Consider the following 16,389-nt stretch of genomic DNA (forward strand, 5'->3'; position numbering starts at 1 on the left):
ACAACGCCGAGGTAAAGTTACGACTGAGGGCGCAGAAAGAGCAGGAGGAGAGAAGGGGGGTGGGGGGGCATGAGAAGGAGGAATGATGGGTTGAAGGATAGAGTCTAGAGCGATACGTTGTGGTTTACGAGAGGGCGAGATGTGGGGAAGAAGACGCTGACGGTAAGAAACCAGGAAGAGAAAAAAAAAAAACCCACGAGAAAAAGGAAGTGGGATAAATTATAAATGGGGAGTTGGAGCAAAGAAGTTGGAGTAATAGAAGATGACGGACTGACATGAGATAAAGAGAAAGAAGTGCATCATGGTACCTGTGAATGGCAGCAAACAGGTCCTCCGTGGTTCGGGTCCGTGAGGGAGTCGGGGTCACCATTTTACCCTCTGGGGTGTTGTTGGCCGATGGGGCTGGAGACGATTCAGCCGTGCTGGAGTCAAACACTTCACCTGGGAAACAAATAAGTTACACACACACATACACACATTTAGAAGAGAGGAAACAAACACACTTGAGTGTTACACACTCGTCCTGTCGCATTAACCTGTCCAGCTCAAGTTGTACGAGGATGTTACCAACTGTCTTCTTACATTTTCTTATTGTCTGTGGATTTCCTCTCCTCTCTGTTCTTCTTCTCTAGTTTAGTCTCTTTTCCTGTCCTCCTCCTCCTCCTCCTCCTCTCATCCTCTGCGCTCACGTCTGCACGCCGACTGCCTGAGCCGCTCCAGGCAGTCTCACTTTACGCTCTCCCCCATCCTCCCCTTCATCCCCTTTTCCAGATCTATTCCCCTCCCCTCCCCTCTGATACGATGCAGCCCCTCCCCCCCTTCCGCTAACCACGAAAAAAGCATCACCCCCGGGACGCTTGCCCCCTCCCTTACCTCAGAAAGAAGAAAGAGGGGAAAGATGGGGAGTGGGACAGAGAGAGAGAGAGAGAGAGAGAGAGAGAGAGAGAGAGAGAGAGAGAGAGAGAGAGAGAGAGAGATTAACAGTGAGGAAGAGGGAAAAAAGAGAAGCAAAATGGATATTTGGAAATAAAGATGGATGGTGGGGTGGAAGTGAAAAGACAGAAGCGGCTGAGGTGTGTGAAAGGAGGTTGGGGGGGAGAGAAAGAGCAATGCGGGAAAAGCGAAAGGACAGTACACAAGAGTTCTCTTGCATATGAAATATAGAAGGATGGGTAGAAAAGAGAGTGAGAGGGGATGAATACAAGAGGCTGCAGCAGTGCTCTCTCTGTGATAAGCCGTCTATCTTGCGCTGTTTTCACAGTTTTCAGCCGTTAAAAGCTTGTGGTTTGAAGTTTGGATGCTTTTCTTTTGGAGGGCAAAAATCAATTTCACAGCTGCTTAAGGAGCTGGCTGCACACCAACAGGCATCCGCACCACGACTAACCATAACGGATTATGGTAATGACTGAGTTTAACTATACATCTGAGTATTTACTGAAACTATCCACACTTTTCCAACTTCTGTTTCTGAGAATTTCTATCTCACATTAGGATTAAAAATAAAAAAGGACACATCAACTCACCATTGTCGTCGTCTCTGGAGCTGACAGATCCAGTCGTGCTACTTGTTCCATCTCCTTCCTCCTCTTCCTCTTCCTCTTCATGAGCCTCTCCATTTGTGCACAGTTCATAATCAAACCTCGTCTCCTGGCTGTGAGGAGCACAGATTTGGAGCTCTTCCAGGCTAACTGTGGACGTTTCGCTGCTCTCCACAAGAGGCTCTGAGCTCTCTGAAGTGTCCTCCTCGTCTACCTCCTGTTGCTCAATTGTCATCTCTTTCTCCTCCTCATTCGTGTCTCTTTTCAGTCCATCCACTTGGTCTTCTGTGTGCGACGGGATGGGTTTGTCCTCCTGTGAAGACGGAGCCTGCTCATTGATTGTTTGGGAGTTAAACTGTGGTAAAAACGCGATTTTGGGTTTCTTGGACACTGCCGGAGGTTTCTGTTTGACAGGGGAGCTTTTGGAGATCTCAGGGGAACAGGGTTCTTCAACGGCCTCCTTTCCATTGAAGAAAATGTAACTCTGATCCTCGCCTTTCCCATTTAAGAGAGCACTCTCTGGTGTGTAGTCTGTGATACTGCAGTCAAAAGAGAAATCTTCTAAGAGCTTTGTGACAGGCGATGGTAAGGAGTTATGTAAATCTTCCTCCTGGGAGCAGATTGACAGGGGTAATATATTGGGATGCTCCAGGGGAGAAGACTTCTCCTGGTTCTGGGGCTTGAGACCCTGAAGCAGATCCATGCCTGTTTCCTGAGCTCTGGTGTGCTCTGATTTGCCATTAATCTTCTCCTCTGGGCATTTAACAGAGCGAAGCTGAACGCTCTGCAGCGCAAACGGGGTGATGAGGGGCTTAGGTGACTTTTTCGGGCTGCTTGAAAGAGCTGGTTTTGGAGAATCCTTCGCTGCCTTCGCAAAAGATGGGGAGGAGGAGGACGGGGCAAAAGCAGGCAGTGGAGGAGGTGGAGGTGGACCCATGGATGGGACTGGAGGGGGCGGTGGAGGGGGGGGACTAAAGCTCCCATTAAAGGATGAACTTGGGGAGATTAGCATCTCAGGGGTCGGTGGAGGAGGGAACTCTGGGGAGGTGGAGCAGGCCGAGGTCAGGCTCAGAGTTGGACCCTGTTGAGAAGATGGCAGAGGGGAACCGTTGGAACTTGGTGGCAGAGGGGGAGGAAAAGGTGGAGGTGGGCTCATAGGGGTGTTTGGGGCTGAGGAGGAGGAGGAGGAGAGTGGAAGGGGTGGTGGAGGGGGAGGAGGAGGACCAAAGCTTTTAAGTGAGTCAGAGGTGTTAGAGGACAGGGAGGTCGAAGAGGAGGACATAGACACAGAGGAGAGAAGGGATGACTTTCTCTCTGGGACTTTGGGCTTCGGCCGACTTCCCAATGGGGACATAGACCTGACCACTGAGGGAACTGGGGTTCCAGCTGTGGGGGTGTTGGACTGGCTGGAATAGCCGCTCGACGGGGAGGTCAGTCTGTGAACTCTGTCCGGGGAGGAGGTGGACATCTTGGGCTTTACAGCTACTCTTCCCTCCTGGCCTGGAGCTCCAGCAGCCGGGTTGTTTTTGTGAATCTCACCTCCATTCTGTAAGTCCCCCATTTGAGTCCCATTGGAAAGGTTATTAGCACTGTGTTCAGGAGGAGTCTGTGCCCTTTGGTCTCCATGGTTACGAGGGTAGTCCATGTAGTAGCCCCAGGAGTCGGCATAGTCCGAGCGTAAGCTGCTGGTCTCACTCTGAGCAGGCGTCATGTGGCACAACGAGTACACATTCGAGACACCTCCACAGTTTGCGTTAGCCCTAAACGATGCTGCGGAGCTTCCTGCGCTGATGCTACTTTGACTGCGCGGCCGTAGCACCCAGGGGTCGTCGTAGTCGCTGCTGGGGCTGTGAGAAGGTGAGGAAGGTGAAGCCCCTTTTCCTTTCCCTCCTCTCAGGCCAAGTTGAAGGCTCTGCTGCAAGCTAGCGATCAGAGTCTCATTGAGCATGGCTCCGTCTGGCTCGTTGAGACCGCTGATGGCGCTCACACCTCCGAGCGGCTTTTTCCCACCAGGCTTGCGTCTCAGAGAGTCTGTACGAGCTGGCGGCAGTGGGGGCTTCTTGGACTTGCGCAGGGAAATGCTTCGGGAAAGCGAGCGATCGCTGTACAAGCTCCCAGAGTCCTCCTGATTTGCCAGCTCACGGCACTCGTACATGCTGTGCCTCGTGGCTCGTCCAGCTGCTGCACTGGGCCCGCTTCCATGGCTGCGAGAGCGCAGGCCTGAGTCCATGTGCATGGATGTGTAGTAACCATCATTGTCTTGGGAATAGAGGGAGCTGGAGTCAGTGGTATTCCTGGAGGAATGGTCCAGGCTGCTGTACAGTTGGTTAATGGGAGTGGAGCAGCTGGAGGTTAGCGTACGATGTTGAACCACCACATTCTCTGGTGTGTCGTAGATCCACTGCTCCTCCTGTAGACAGGATGGCGGCGTTGGGGCCAAGGTGCTGCGGCTGTGAATGCTGCTGTCTGAGTGCCCAGACTCGCTAGCGGGGGCTGCGACTACCAGACGACCGTCATTGGCTGTGTGAGTGGGTGTAGATGTGGCAAGAGCTGGACAGGTAGAGCTGTGGGTGAAGGCTCCTGAACTGGAGACCAGGTGGTCGGTGTTTGTGGAATAGGCCAGGCTGAGCGGCCGAGATGTGGGGTAAGCCAAGGCAGGGGAATGGGGGAGCTGGGTAGAGGTGTTCAGGGTGATAACCTCCGAGGTGCCAGACAAGGTGGCATTAGGGATGAATGAGGTGGAGTAGGCAGCATGTGGGGAGACTGCACAAGCGGAACCTCCACCCCAATCACTTGCTTGAGTCCCCCTCACTTCCTGAGACTTCGGCCTGGGCAAGGTGGCCGTTCTTGGGGCATTTCTCATGTGAACCGCAGTTTCGTCAACCTGAAGCCTCCCAATCTGCCTCCCAATCTGCCTCTGGGTGGTGAGCTGCTCCTCCGACTTGATTGGGGTGCTGCTGTAGATGGGATCAGCGCTGAGGGACACCCTGGCGCCCTGGCGGGGCAGACTGTGAAAGCGGGAAGGATCTCCATTGAATTGGTTCTGCAGCATCATGATTCCAGAGCTGTCGCTGCTTGAGATTGAAATACTTCCAGTTGAAGAGGAAGCAGAGATTCCAGCCATCTGAGCAGCGATTCCCTGTCCTCTCTGAGCCCGGATTCTCCTCATTGACGGGGGAACAACCTTAATTTCTTCTGTCTGGCAGCTGGAGTCTTTCGTATGTGAACGTCGAAGCGTTGAGTTGACACTCACAGCTCTGCCCAAGGTGGAGTACTGACCCGGGATGAACATGGAATGCGGCCGCAGCTCTCCACCATGTCCTTTAGCTGCTGTCGAAGAGATAAAGAAAATAAGATAAACCTATAATTGATCAAAATATGTTATTTCCCCTGCTTCCTTCTCATTCCCCTGTAAGACTACATTAGCCACAAATCTGGACTGCCAAACAAACTGTGGTCACAGGGTAGCTTATTAATTAGATTTGCGTTAACCCTGTTATATACGCTAATAACGTCTGCTTTCATTAAGAAGGAAAGGATATGAAGAGAGACAGACTCTGTGATCTGCTTCTCCTTCTTTTCTGGCTTTGGCTCAGTCTGATAAATTACAGACAGCTGGTAAGAAATGAAGCAGCCAAAAACACCAACACACACATGACAGACACATACACGTAGACATAGGTGAACACATATACAAGGTTGACAAAGTCATGCACAGGACGTACAGGATAAAACATACAAAGAAATGCAGACAGAGAGAGAGAGACAAGGACATTTAGAACTGCAGATACCACAGAGACACAAACGCACTGAACATACCGGCTTGTAAACAAACAGTTGGAAGAATGAATTGTAAAACGTGAGAGGATGTCTAGTTTGTCTCCCATCTGTGGTGGCTCCCCTGTTGATGCTCGTATCCCAAAACAGGCACACTTGTGCGTCCTTTCTTCTCTCTCCCTTCTCGTCTCTCTCTTAACCACACATACACTCTCTCTTCCTCCTTTTGCTAAAAGCTGGAGTGACAGCTTGGCTGCTGCTGCTGCTGCTGCAATAGATTAAGCTGCAGGTCTACTTCGCAGTACGAGGAGAGGGAGGGATGAAGCACTGGGACAATTACCCCGACCCAGTAATCATGACATTCAGAGGCTGTAGTCAGCTGGGCACTAACTGGACTTTTAAGCTCTTTTCCTATCAGGAGTGTGATCTTACCATAGAGAAGAAAATTCATTCTCTTTAAACACTGATGCCATCCTTTAGTTCAGAGGTGTGTAAATAAACAGCAGCCATGCGGTGCCGTCTGAACAACAGAGTGTCAGCTTACTGATCTTAGAGCTCACTAAACACCAACTCAGCTTAATAACTCAGAGAAGGGGGCGTCTAAATCTTCGTATGTTATTTTCCCCTATTCAGAGGCAGAGAAGAGATCAGGGGACCTATTAGTAAGCAAGACACACATGGGATACAAGCTTAGATTATCAATATGGCTCCAGGATTAAAGCACAGACACACAATTAACACACAGTTCTCTGAAAAGGGCTGAAGAAAGTTGACCCTGAAGGATTATGTTACAATCTGTAATAAAGAGCCGCAAACCCTGGCTCTCAACTTCTATGTGGCATTATTTTCCAACAAAGTCTAAAATGAGATTTTTTTTTTTGAAGGCAAACAGTTCTTGAAAAGAAGAAACAATGTGAATTAAAAAGCACAAACTAGTGACAACAATCTCATAACTGCTCCTTGGCTGTGGACGCAGTAAAACAGGGTGGAGGAGAGCAAATGAGGACACTTGGTATGTAGAAGTGAAAGAGGAAAAGACTGAACAGCTGCTTGGCCTTGATCCCAAACTATAGACCTGCACATGTGGTATTCTTCCCCTAAATATGACTTAGTTAGAACAATACTGCTGGAGTGTGTCGATTCTCTGCTCACAGCACAAACAGGTTTGATTTAAAATACTAAATTAGTCAGTGTAAGGAAAGAAGGAGGGACGCTTGTCCAGAGTTTTGGTACAGGTCTGTGGACAGTAGAGGGCAACATATTGGCCCCGCAGAGATCCATACCTAGCTCCAGGTTGATGTTGTCAGGCAGCCCTGATATAGTCTTTCTGCGCTTGACCTTCTTGGGCCGGCGGGACACGGTGTCAGTGTTAATGAGGGAGCGCCGGATGCTCGCCTGTCGGTCAAACACTGCCCCTGTTAGCCGGGAGGGCGAGAGCAAGGCAGGCGGACACACAGGCAAACAGCAGTGGGTTAGTCAGAAGGAACAAACTCAACAACATGCAGATTTGTTTTTGTTTGTTTTTTGTTTTTATCATGCGAAAACAGAATGAGAAACATATAGGGTCAGTCCAGCCTGATTTTAACAAAACATCTTCTCGTTTCCGGCGAATGGCATAGAACCATGTAGATAGTTCGAGATATGCAGATAGTTTACATTCAATTTGTCAGGTTTTAAGATGTTTTAGATTTAGTCAGCACATAGGACACACCAGCTCAACCAATACTGACTTTTTGAAGTTTGTGAGACATACTGTATGGATTTTTGGGAGTTAAAGAAAATAAAAAAAAATCTTAACGTGGACTCTTAATTTAAATATTGAATGCTTAGAATGCCTTTGATAACTGCCAATGATTTCCACTTCATTGGGTGGAGACAGAATTTAGGAGGAAATTTTTTTTTTTCTCTTGTACACTTTCACAATAACATCTGCATCGCATTACACCACTGGACGGAAATTGAGAAAATATTTTACTGCTACTTGATGGATGTGACCCTTTAACCTCTTCATTGACCAGCCATAATACCAACAAATATCTATTTATCTGTTCTTAGCATTACAAGTCAAAATAATTGAAATTTAAAAAAAAAAATCGGCTGATAGCTAATGTTACTTTTTCAAGCCTGAATACTGAGGTGTAAACATACTGTTCATGTAATAAATGTGAGATGTATGGTTCATGCTCTTATCACAAAAACACACACGTGCATTAGGCAGGAGTTGAAGCGTGCAAGAAAGCAAACACACACACACACACACACACACACACACACACACACACACACACAAGAAACACGGACAACTATCTGCTTCAAATTTGATGATAAAAAAGTTCATGACCAGTAGTTTATGCAGATCGAAGAATAAATTATGCAAACATGTAGTGAGCAAAGATAGATGAATTTATACTCCTTATCTCACTAAACCCCGGCATAAAACTTTTTTTTTAACTGTATGTGTATTGTGGCTCTCTGCAGCTACGAAAAAAACAAACACACACACCAGTGATTGTGTGTCCCACAAAGACAACCACATCTTATCTTTAAGACTTCTCAGTATCTTTCCTCTCTCTCTCTCTCTGTCCAGTTTTCCTGAGGGTATAACAATATACATGTATCTCAGTAGAAACTGTTCTTCCTTCCGCTGTTTGGCGAGCTGGTGAAAGCCTGCAGCTGTTGGGGAAATTGAAATTGATATGGGAGCAGATATTGTCTATCACATTGCCCTTAAAGTGACAGACATAGAGGGAGACCAGGGACCTTCAGTGTGTGTGTGTGTGTGTGTGTGTGTGTGTGTGTGTGTTTTAACTCTGTCTCGCTGAGTAATCTGAAGTGACAGGAGATGAAGTCTACAGTGATTTGTGTGGAGTGGGACCACATTAAGCTCTCATTAGTGCCAAAGGATGATAGGACTGGAGTTATATTGGATTTGAAAAGTCAGATATAGCCACTGAACTATGATTCTTTTTAGGCTGGTGTTGTTGCTCATTTGTTATTTACACCTTATATCGGATATATGGCTTAAGTACATAAGGTCACATGAGTGAGAAGCAGCATAGTCCACTATAAATAATCTGAAGTCACACAATAAGAAGCCCTATGTGTGTGGCTTCTGTGTGGCAGAAAGCACTGAAGATTGTGACATGCTAACAGGGGAATTGCATGAACACGTCTCGCTGTGTTCATCTGTCATACACCCTGTGATCTGTCATAAAGTAAGAGAAAAAAGCCTTGACCCTTGGATAAGCTGTCAAACCATTTTCACACACAAACACCCGCTCACACACGCAGAAAGAGAGGTGAAGGTCAGTTTCCGAGCAGCATGAAGGAGGGGGAGAATACACACAGAGGAGGAGGAGGAGGAGGAGAGTCAGACATCCATGACTGACACATGCAGTTTTATTCTTCAGTGGATGAGTGGAGACTGTAATTGATTAGTCTATACCCACTCAGCCACAGAGCGCTAATTAAAGGACCAGTCTGACATTTTGCTTGTTGGGTCATTTCCCTTTTCTCTGCGTTGTTGAACATTGAACGAGAGGACCAATAAAATCACAAGATGTTCAAAAGTTTTGACTGTAGTTTTATTAGCAAATTAGCCCTGTGGCTAATCCTACTCATGACAAGGATTGTACTCCCCACTGAAATATCTTAACACCTAAAGGTTGGGTTGTCATGACATTTGTCACAGACATTCATGTTTCCTTTAAGTGTGAGTATAGCGCCAGCATTAGACCAAAATATCAATTTGTCCAACACTTAGACTTGAACAATTGCCAACATTCTCATCATCCTCAGATGTGTGTTGTGTTTAGCATGCACATAGCGTCATGCTTACATGCTAAGCTAAACACGTTCTTAACCTAAGGTTAAGTGGGACATGAAGCTACGACACTAAAGAAATAAATCAAGAAAATGTACAAAAATCAAAATCAAAAATCAAAAAATCAAATAAACAACAAACTAGAAAAACAAAACAAATGTGTGACATGAGGTGGGTTGATTCGTTTGGCTGAATAATCACAAAAGATGAGTCGGAACAGAATGCACTCAAAGTAGTTCTAACTAGAGTTGTGAGTACAGTATGGATCTAGATGATCAGGACATCTGTTTTCCACTACGAACACTGATGGGGGCAGATTGACACACTAATGATTGAGAGAAAATGATTGGAGAAAAGGAGGGCAAAGAGGTCATACCTGTGACGTTGATGGCAACTATGTCTGTGGGCACGGCCTTGGCTGTCTGCCTCATCTTCTCCTCTGGGGTGGGCAGGGGCGCGGCCTTATTCCATCCCACCTGTCCATCAACCTCTGACCCCTCCCCCCCTTCACTACTTCCCAGCGGGGTCTGAGGTCTCATGGAAAGCTGGGATTTGTTGTCTTCTGCTGATGAAGCTGTGGACTGAATAAAAAATAGAACAGGATGAGTGCTGTAACAAGACATGACATGTAAAAAAGAAAGAGAACAGGTTTGTGATTGGCAATCCACATTTCTTTTTTTCATTTTCATCTCAGTGTTTTTTTTTCACCCTTTTTTTGTTGAGACTTCTTACGAAGCGACAACCTCACATTGTTCTGTGAAAAGTGTTGGGCTCGAATACATTCATCTAATTCAACAGTTTTTTATTTTTTTTAAATTTTCCTCATTAAAGGTTTCATGCTTCAGAACAGGTTTTATTCACAGGTATTCAGGTCTAATATTCACTTTGGGTTGACAGAAATTGGAGAGTTTTTGATTTGAGCACATTTGAGCTCTTTGTTCAAAATAAAAGAAGAGGAGACATGACAGAAGTGAAGAAAAAAGATAACAGAAAAACGGAGAGGAGAAGGGGAATAACAGTGACAAGGCCATGAGGGGGAAAGAGAATGACACGAGTGAGATCAATGAAACGCGATGTGAGTTGATGAAAGGTAATGCGAAACAAACATGAAGTCATATTAAATCAGAGCACAGAACTTGTGGATTTAGGTAAAATTTCAACACAAGAAGTAAATATAAGGGAGGATTAAATCGAGTAAAACTTAATTGTCCAAAACTGTAACTGGCAGATTGCATTTGTTGTACTGACACGCACAAACAGACTTCAATATATCAGACTGCTGTGACCTTTAGAGGCTTGTGGTGCTATAAACATGTTTCACGATCAATCAAACCCAAATGGAAACACTAGCTCACACACTAACAAACAAACAGCTATCAGAGTGCGCCGGCACACCGCTCGGAGACGGCAGGATAAACTCAAGAGAGCAACAGTGAGAAGAGAGAGAGAGAGAGAGAGAGAGAGAGAGAGAGAGAGAGAGAATCCCTCATGCATTAAACTGTATTCACACACTAACAGTTTCTCATCCTTAAGGAGAATTTAGTGCACATAACAGAAAACAACCTTTAAGTGCTGTTAGCCATCAGTGAACGAGGAAAAAGAATCACATTTCTTGTAATGTCCATCTGAAATGTTATGTCCATGCCCATCAGAGTATAAACAAATGGGATTTAAAGCAGAGTGAACATAACTAATCCCAAAATAAATCCACGAGCATAGACATCAGGTTTCACTTTGAATGCTTAGGAAAAAAAACACATTTACCAGGAGCGACCTAGACCAGGTAGGAGACCTTGCAACATGAGGAAAAGCCTCAGTTTGATTGTTTTCAAGAAACAATCATGAAAGTTGCTCGAATAAAGCTGCCCCCCAAAAATACAAAATGCAGCAATTCTTCCTGATGTCTGACACTGTGTATCCAAAAGTTCTTAAACTTCACTCTGTTTGTTAAAAGTGAGAACAAGTGCTTTAAGACAAGCCATGGATAGACAGCTGACTATAGGGGACAACAGAAGAGGATGTAAAGTCAGAATCTATGCAGTAGTTTGTTGGCAAGCATAGCCTTATATGTTGCATCATTGTGGCTCCACAAGGAGCTTTGTTTCTCCTTTTGAGGCTGCTGTCAGGTAAAGTTAGGCTCACTGCGCTCTGGAGAACAGGAGCTGATAGGGAAGAGAGGAGAAGGGGGACTAACAGAGAAGAGGTGAGGGAAGGCAGAATAGGAAGAAAGAATGGCGGGTGGTATTGTCTTTTGTCTCGGAGAGTCGGGGTGAGTGCAGAATTTAAAAAGACAGCCGAGGACATGTGGGAGAGGACAGTTAAGAAAAACAATATCATGTAATATACTTCAAGGTTCAAGGCAGGCTGGCATGAATGGGCTGATGGGGGGGGGGAGAGACCTGGGTAATTATAGAGTGTCTTTCAGGACCCCTTCGCATCACATTGTGTGTGAAAACTATAAAGAATGAGAAAACAGGAGGCTATCTAGCTGTCATTTACGCTTCACTTCACACTAATGGTCTGCCAGCTAAAAGAGCAATAAATGATAGCCATGAAGTCTGTTTGTTTTCTTCATTTCTGCCTCTTTTTTCTGTCTCTCCCTCTCTGACTTATCCTACTCTAAAATAACACTTCAGTGGAAGTGGTGGAACAACAGCCCCACCAAGTGGAGATGGGAAAAACAAGCGTAACAGAAAACCAACAAGAACCAACATGAGATTATTCATGCTTTACACTTTGCTCTGCCTGATAATGCATGATAGGTAAGAGAAGAAATCTAAACAGAGTGACATGAACGCTCAGTCTATCTGGATTTTCTTCTTCTAACTGATACTCACAGTTAAAAAATAATGGTCTCCATTTAGTGCTCTATGTACTTGCGTATTTGACTATATGACGTTATCAGTTAGCAGAGTGAAACCAGAGAGGACACACTTATTTATAACATGTTGAAACACAAATGAACATGTTGCATTTATTTAATGTATTTTATGATAAATAAAAACCACATAGAGACACAGAAGTAAATTGTGTCAACTTCATCCTATTTAACTGATGAAAATGTGTATTTTTTATATCTGGCCACTAGAGAGCAGTGTGACACAGTTTAAGCTGAATCAGCGCCAGACTTAAAAGTACTTCATACATTTCCTGCTCGAGTATGTACACAACATTTTGAGCGACTATTGAACCACCAAGGTAAATTATAGTGTTTACCTTTTTATCATTTTCATCATCTTCCTCGTCCTGCATGCTGATGGTGGACTCCGCGGGGTCAGAGAACATGGGACCCTGAGAGTAGTACTGCGAGCTCCGGAAACCATCTTTCCTCAACTTGTCACATTCTGCGGGACAGAGATAAAGAAAAACGATAAATACAGAAAGAAGATAAAAGAAACAGAAGATTTGGATTGCACTGATTCTCGTCAGTGTGCCATTCACGTGACTTGTCATCCCTGTTGGATGCTGCCAAGCGTTGCTCACACCTCCCCTCGTCACCACCTGCTGTGAAGGGGCTGTGATGTATGTGTGTTTGCCCATGTGAGATAAGAGCAGAGTACACACAAAAAGGAGTGTTTGTGTGTCTGGAAAGGAGGAGGGTATCAGTTTCATTCTGTCACACACAGATGGCAGGACGTCCCCCCCCTCCCCCCCACAGGGGGCATTTAGCACATCGTTTCTGTTTTTCACTCTTCAAATATCTACTGATGCATCCTTTGTCTAATCCTTTGATAGCTAATTAGATTCTTGTAGTTTAACAGCTTAAACTAAAGAGTGGTTTGCTCATGTAGACAAGCTCACAGATAAAGTGTGTGAGGAAATAGTTCTCTTTAAGTATTGAACAGGTTTAATTCCTTAATTATATAAAAGTAAAAACCTTTTATTTTATTCTCCTAAGTGCTTCTTCAGGTTGCGATTTTGTGAGTGACATGAACAACCTCCCTCGCCTGGCACTTCTGAGACGCTGCTCTTGATCCTTTAATGTGCCATGTATCTGTGTAGCTAATTACAGCCCATCTCTGTGGAGAGACACACGGGTGCATGTATAATACTGTCAGTTAATGGGATCCTAATGGGGCTGGCAGAGGTAACAACAGGCTGATATGGTAGCGGTGTGGAAGAAGGGCTTCAGAAAGCGTGATGCTAATGAGGATCATGACGAGCAGCTGAGCTGAGGAGATGATTGGTGCGGCGTGATTGGATAGCGTTGAGAAATAAATAAGCGTGGATGAGCTCAGAGCTGCTTGTTGCCAAGCAGAAATCAGGGTAAGTGGCACGAGAAGAAAAGTAAAGACAATGAATTACATCAAGGACTAAAATACTATGATGATATTAACAGGGCGCGTTGATTTATATTCTAAAGGAGGTGCATTCAATCAAATTCTTCTTTAATGGGACAGATAGGATTTTAACTTCAGTGGCAGAATAATGCTCTGTGGAAGGATGAAAGGTGTATAATTTGGTCCTGGTTATGTCTTTACCACTTAGCGTGACTAAATGACCTTCACTGTGTCTCCCTTCCTTGGTATAGAAACCGTCATGTATTAATAATTCTTGTGTAGGTTTTCATTGAACATCAAATAACGGATGACCTTGGCCACTTTTGTAAGCAGAAAGAAGAGACAGTCAGACTTAGAGGGGTGTAAGGCTAAGCAGTAGTTAAAACATTGTTGAACACATGTTAAAGTGAGTTAACATACTTTGTACTTCTATATATGAGGCTAAAAAGGTAATAATAGATAATGATTATGTGATGATGGGGATAAACTTTCTGATTTGTGACAGTTACATTCATCTTATTCCAGCCTATTTAATCTTTAGTCCAAAAACTGAATGGGTGACCACATGAATCATTGTATGACAGCCATGACTCAACTCATGAATAATCTTTAAGGATAGTATTGATTATAATCAGATGACTCTTACGTAACTACTGATGGGTTTCGACATGTCGGCACGTTTTCGAAAACTCGCCAGCTGTCTGCAAAAGCCTCGATACTAAACACGCTGAAACCCATGTGAGTGTATGACTGGATGCACGTTGCCATCTGATTGGTTATTGATTATGTGGTTTTCGCATGGCCAAAACAGCTTGCTATGGTGGATCTTGTTTACATGTGCATGGGAGAAGGAGATGAGCCTGCTTTAACCTCCTGTAAAAACTTCTAACAACTGAGCAAAAATGAAATGATTTCTCTATCACATTAGGGCATGAGAGCGAGAGTTAGCATTGTACCAGGATAGTTTGTAGGAAATAATGAATCATAGACAATAGAGGTGGTAAAAAAAAATCGATTCACTTACATTTTTTTGATTTTTGTCTTCTAAGATTTAAAATCGATTCATCATTTCCAATAATTGTTTTATTCCCCCAATTTTTCAAATTATCATTCTATTTTTGGGAGCTAATCTGTCACTCTCTGCTCTTTAACTCAGTAGAAAGCCAAATAGAGCAACACGAAATTCAGCCAGTCTCACAGATGACTGGAGTAGATCCTAAAGTACGCTTTAATTCATAAAATGACTTTGAATCCATGGAGCTGTGAATCCAGAATCGTTACTCCAAAGAACAAAATTGAATCGTGAGACAGCCAATGATTACAAACCCTAATAGACAAGTTCTGAGTATCGCTGTTCTATTTCAAATATTATGGCAGTAAAAATAAAAACCTAAATACAATTATTTATGATCCTAAAAGAGAGGCGACACTTTTTTGATGGTTTTGCAAAACATGGAATACCAATACTGACTGAGCACTTCACAATATATATATATATATATCTTTTCCCACATATCCTCTTGCACGTACAGTGTAACTTTAACTCTAACTTTAAGAACACAAAGGTGTTATAGTGAAAATAGTAATTTTTCATGATGTTAAGACTAAAATGTTGTTCTTCTTCTCTGCTTTCCTGAGATGTTTTAAACTCGTATCTGTTCAGTATCCCGGGAGCTTAGAAGAACTTAAACATATGTACGCCACTGGCAGAACAGGTGTTCTCACTGGACACCTGTCGCCTTTCAGTTAGGACCCCTGGGGCAAGGTGGTGGTGACAGGATGATAGGATGGTGACAAGATGAAAGGTGGGGGACTGAATAATACAACCTCCCAGGTGCTGTCTGCGTGTTTGTGTACCGAGATACATGAATATTGCAGGAAGTAGGATGTAGCAAAAACGGCACATGGGGTCGAACAATGGGGAAGATAAAGGTGTTCCTTTATGAGTGTGTGTGTGTGTGTGTGTGTGTGTGTGTGTGTGAGTGAGTGTAAGGGGGTGTGTTTTATAGCAGGTGACTAAAGCTTTACACCGAAAGCATCAAATTACAGCCGGCCTCTCCCTGTTTATCAGTCTGTCTTTTTTATCTGCTGACACAAGGACGGCTCAGCATATAAACAATCCTTTGCTCTTACACATCCACTTAAACACACATTTACACACTTTACAGCCCGTTCTCTCGCCTGTCTGTCAAAGTGTTATCTGAGAACAGGCTGAAAAACACAACTCTCCCAGAGATGGTCACAGAAACTGGTGACCTGTATTCACACTTCCTGTTCTGGGAGAGTTGTAGAGAGTATTAAAAAAAAGTTGTCGCTCTGTTGTGACTTGACTTTTTTGTTTGTTTGACAACAAGGCTGTGTCCCTTTCTCCACTCGTACTGGACAAACAGGTTGAAGAGGATCACACACTGTTGTGTTGTTGGCTAAACTTTAGACTCAACACAAATGAAGCTTTGTACATTTTTACAATGTTGTCTTCAAACACAGCTGATCTTTACAATGAAGCTACAACAAGTGTATGTTAAATGGATATATTTCCACTGCTGCGTTTATCCTTTTTTTTTTGCCACACATATCTCTAAACATATTCCTGCTGGTTTAGATCCTTACCTCGCAGGGCGGTCTTGAGGTTGACTTTGGCCTGTCGGTGGAGATCCTCTACACATGGCGGCCTGCTGCCTGGTAAAAAGACGTTCTCCTGCTGATGCCACGGAGCCGTGTAATGAACCGTCCACTTGCTCTCCTCGTCGAGGTTAGACACCGCTGCAGACACAAAGATGAAGTTGTTGATTTAGTGTGCGTTAGACTTCCACATTTCTTGAAAGAGAGTTTACAGAAACTTTAGTTTGATTGTCTTCCTTTTTCTGATTTCAAGAGCAGGGGGGAAAAAAAGTCCAGTGTAAGCAGCATTGGTCACTGGAGTAATTTGTTTGTATTTAATTGAGGAAGGAAGGGGAAGTAGCTTTAGGTG

The 16,389-nt window shown here is 44.3% G+C and overlaps 1 protein-coding gene across 8 annotated transcripts in view; it reads right to left on the bottom strand.

Moving 5' to 3' along the window:
* nhsl1b (NHS-like 1b) overlaps positions 1-16,389 on the bottom strand; it is a 96,080-nt gene that overhangs the window by 4,959 nt on the left and 74,732 nt on the right. For 6 of the 8 annotated variants that reach the window (XM_079354646.1, XM_079354653.1, XM_079354652.1 and 3 more), the window contains exons 2-7: positions 16,029-16,181; positions 12,355-12,482; positions 9,515-9,719; positions 6,599-6,730; positions 1,524-4,868; positions 309-441 (exon numbers count right to left, since the gene is read on the bottom strand). In XM_079354646.1, the coding sequence (XP_079210772.1) occupies positions 309-441; positions 1,524-4,868; positions 6,599-6,730; positions 9,515-9,719; positions 12,355-12,482; positions 16,029-16,181 (4,096 nt within the window). The remainder of the gene's footprint in view (positions 1-308; positions 442-1,523; positions 4,869-6,598; positions 6,731-9,514; positions 9,720-12,354; positions 12,483-16,028; positions 16,182-16,389) is intronic. The other 2 variants (XM_079354647.1, XM_079354649.1) reach the window with 2 other exon arrangements.

Source organism: Symphodus melops (genome assembly GCF_947650265.1).
Source record: "Symphodus melops genome assembly, chromosome: 1".
Lineage (NCBI taxonomy): Eukaryota > Metazoa > Chordata > Actinopteri > Labriformes > Labridae > Symphodus > Symphodus melops.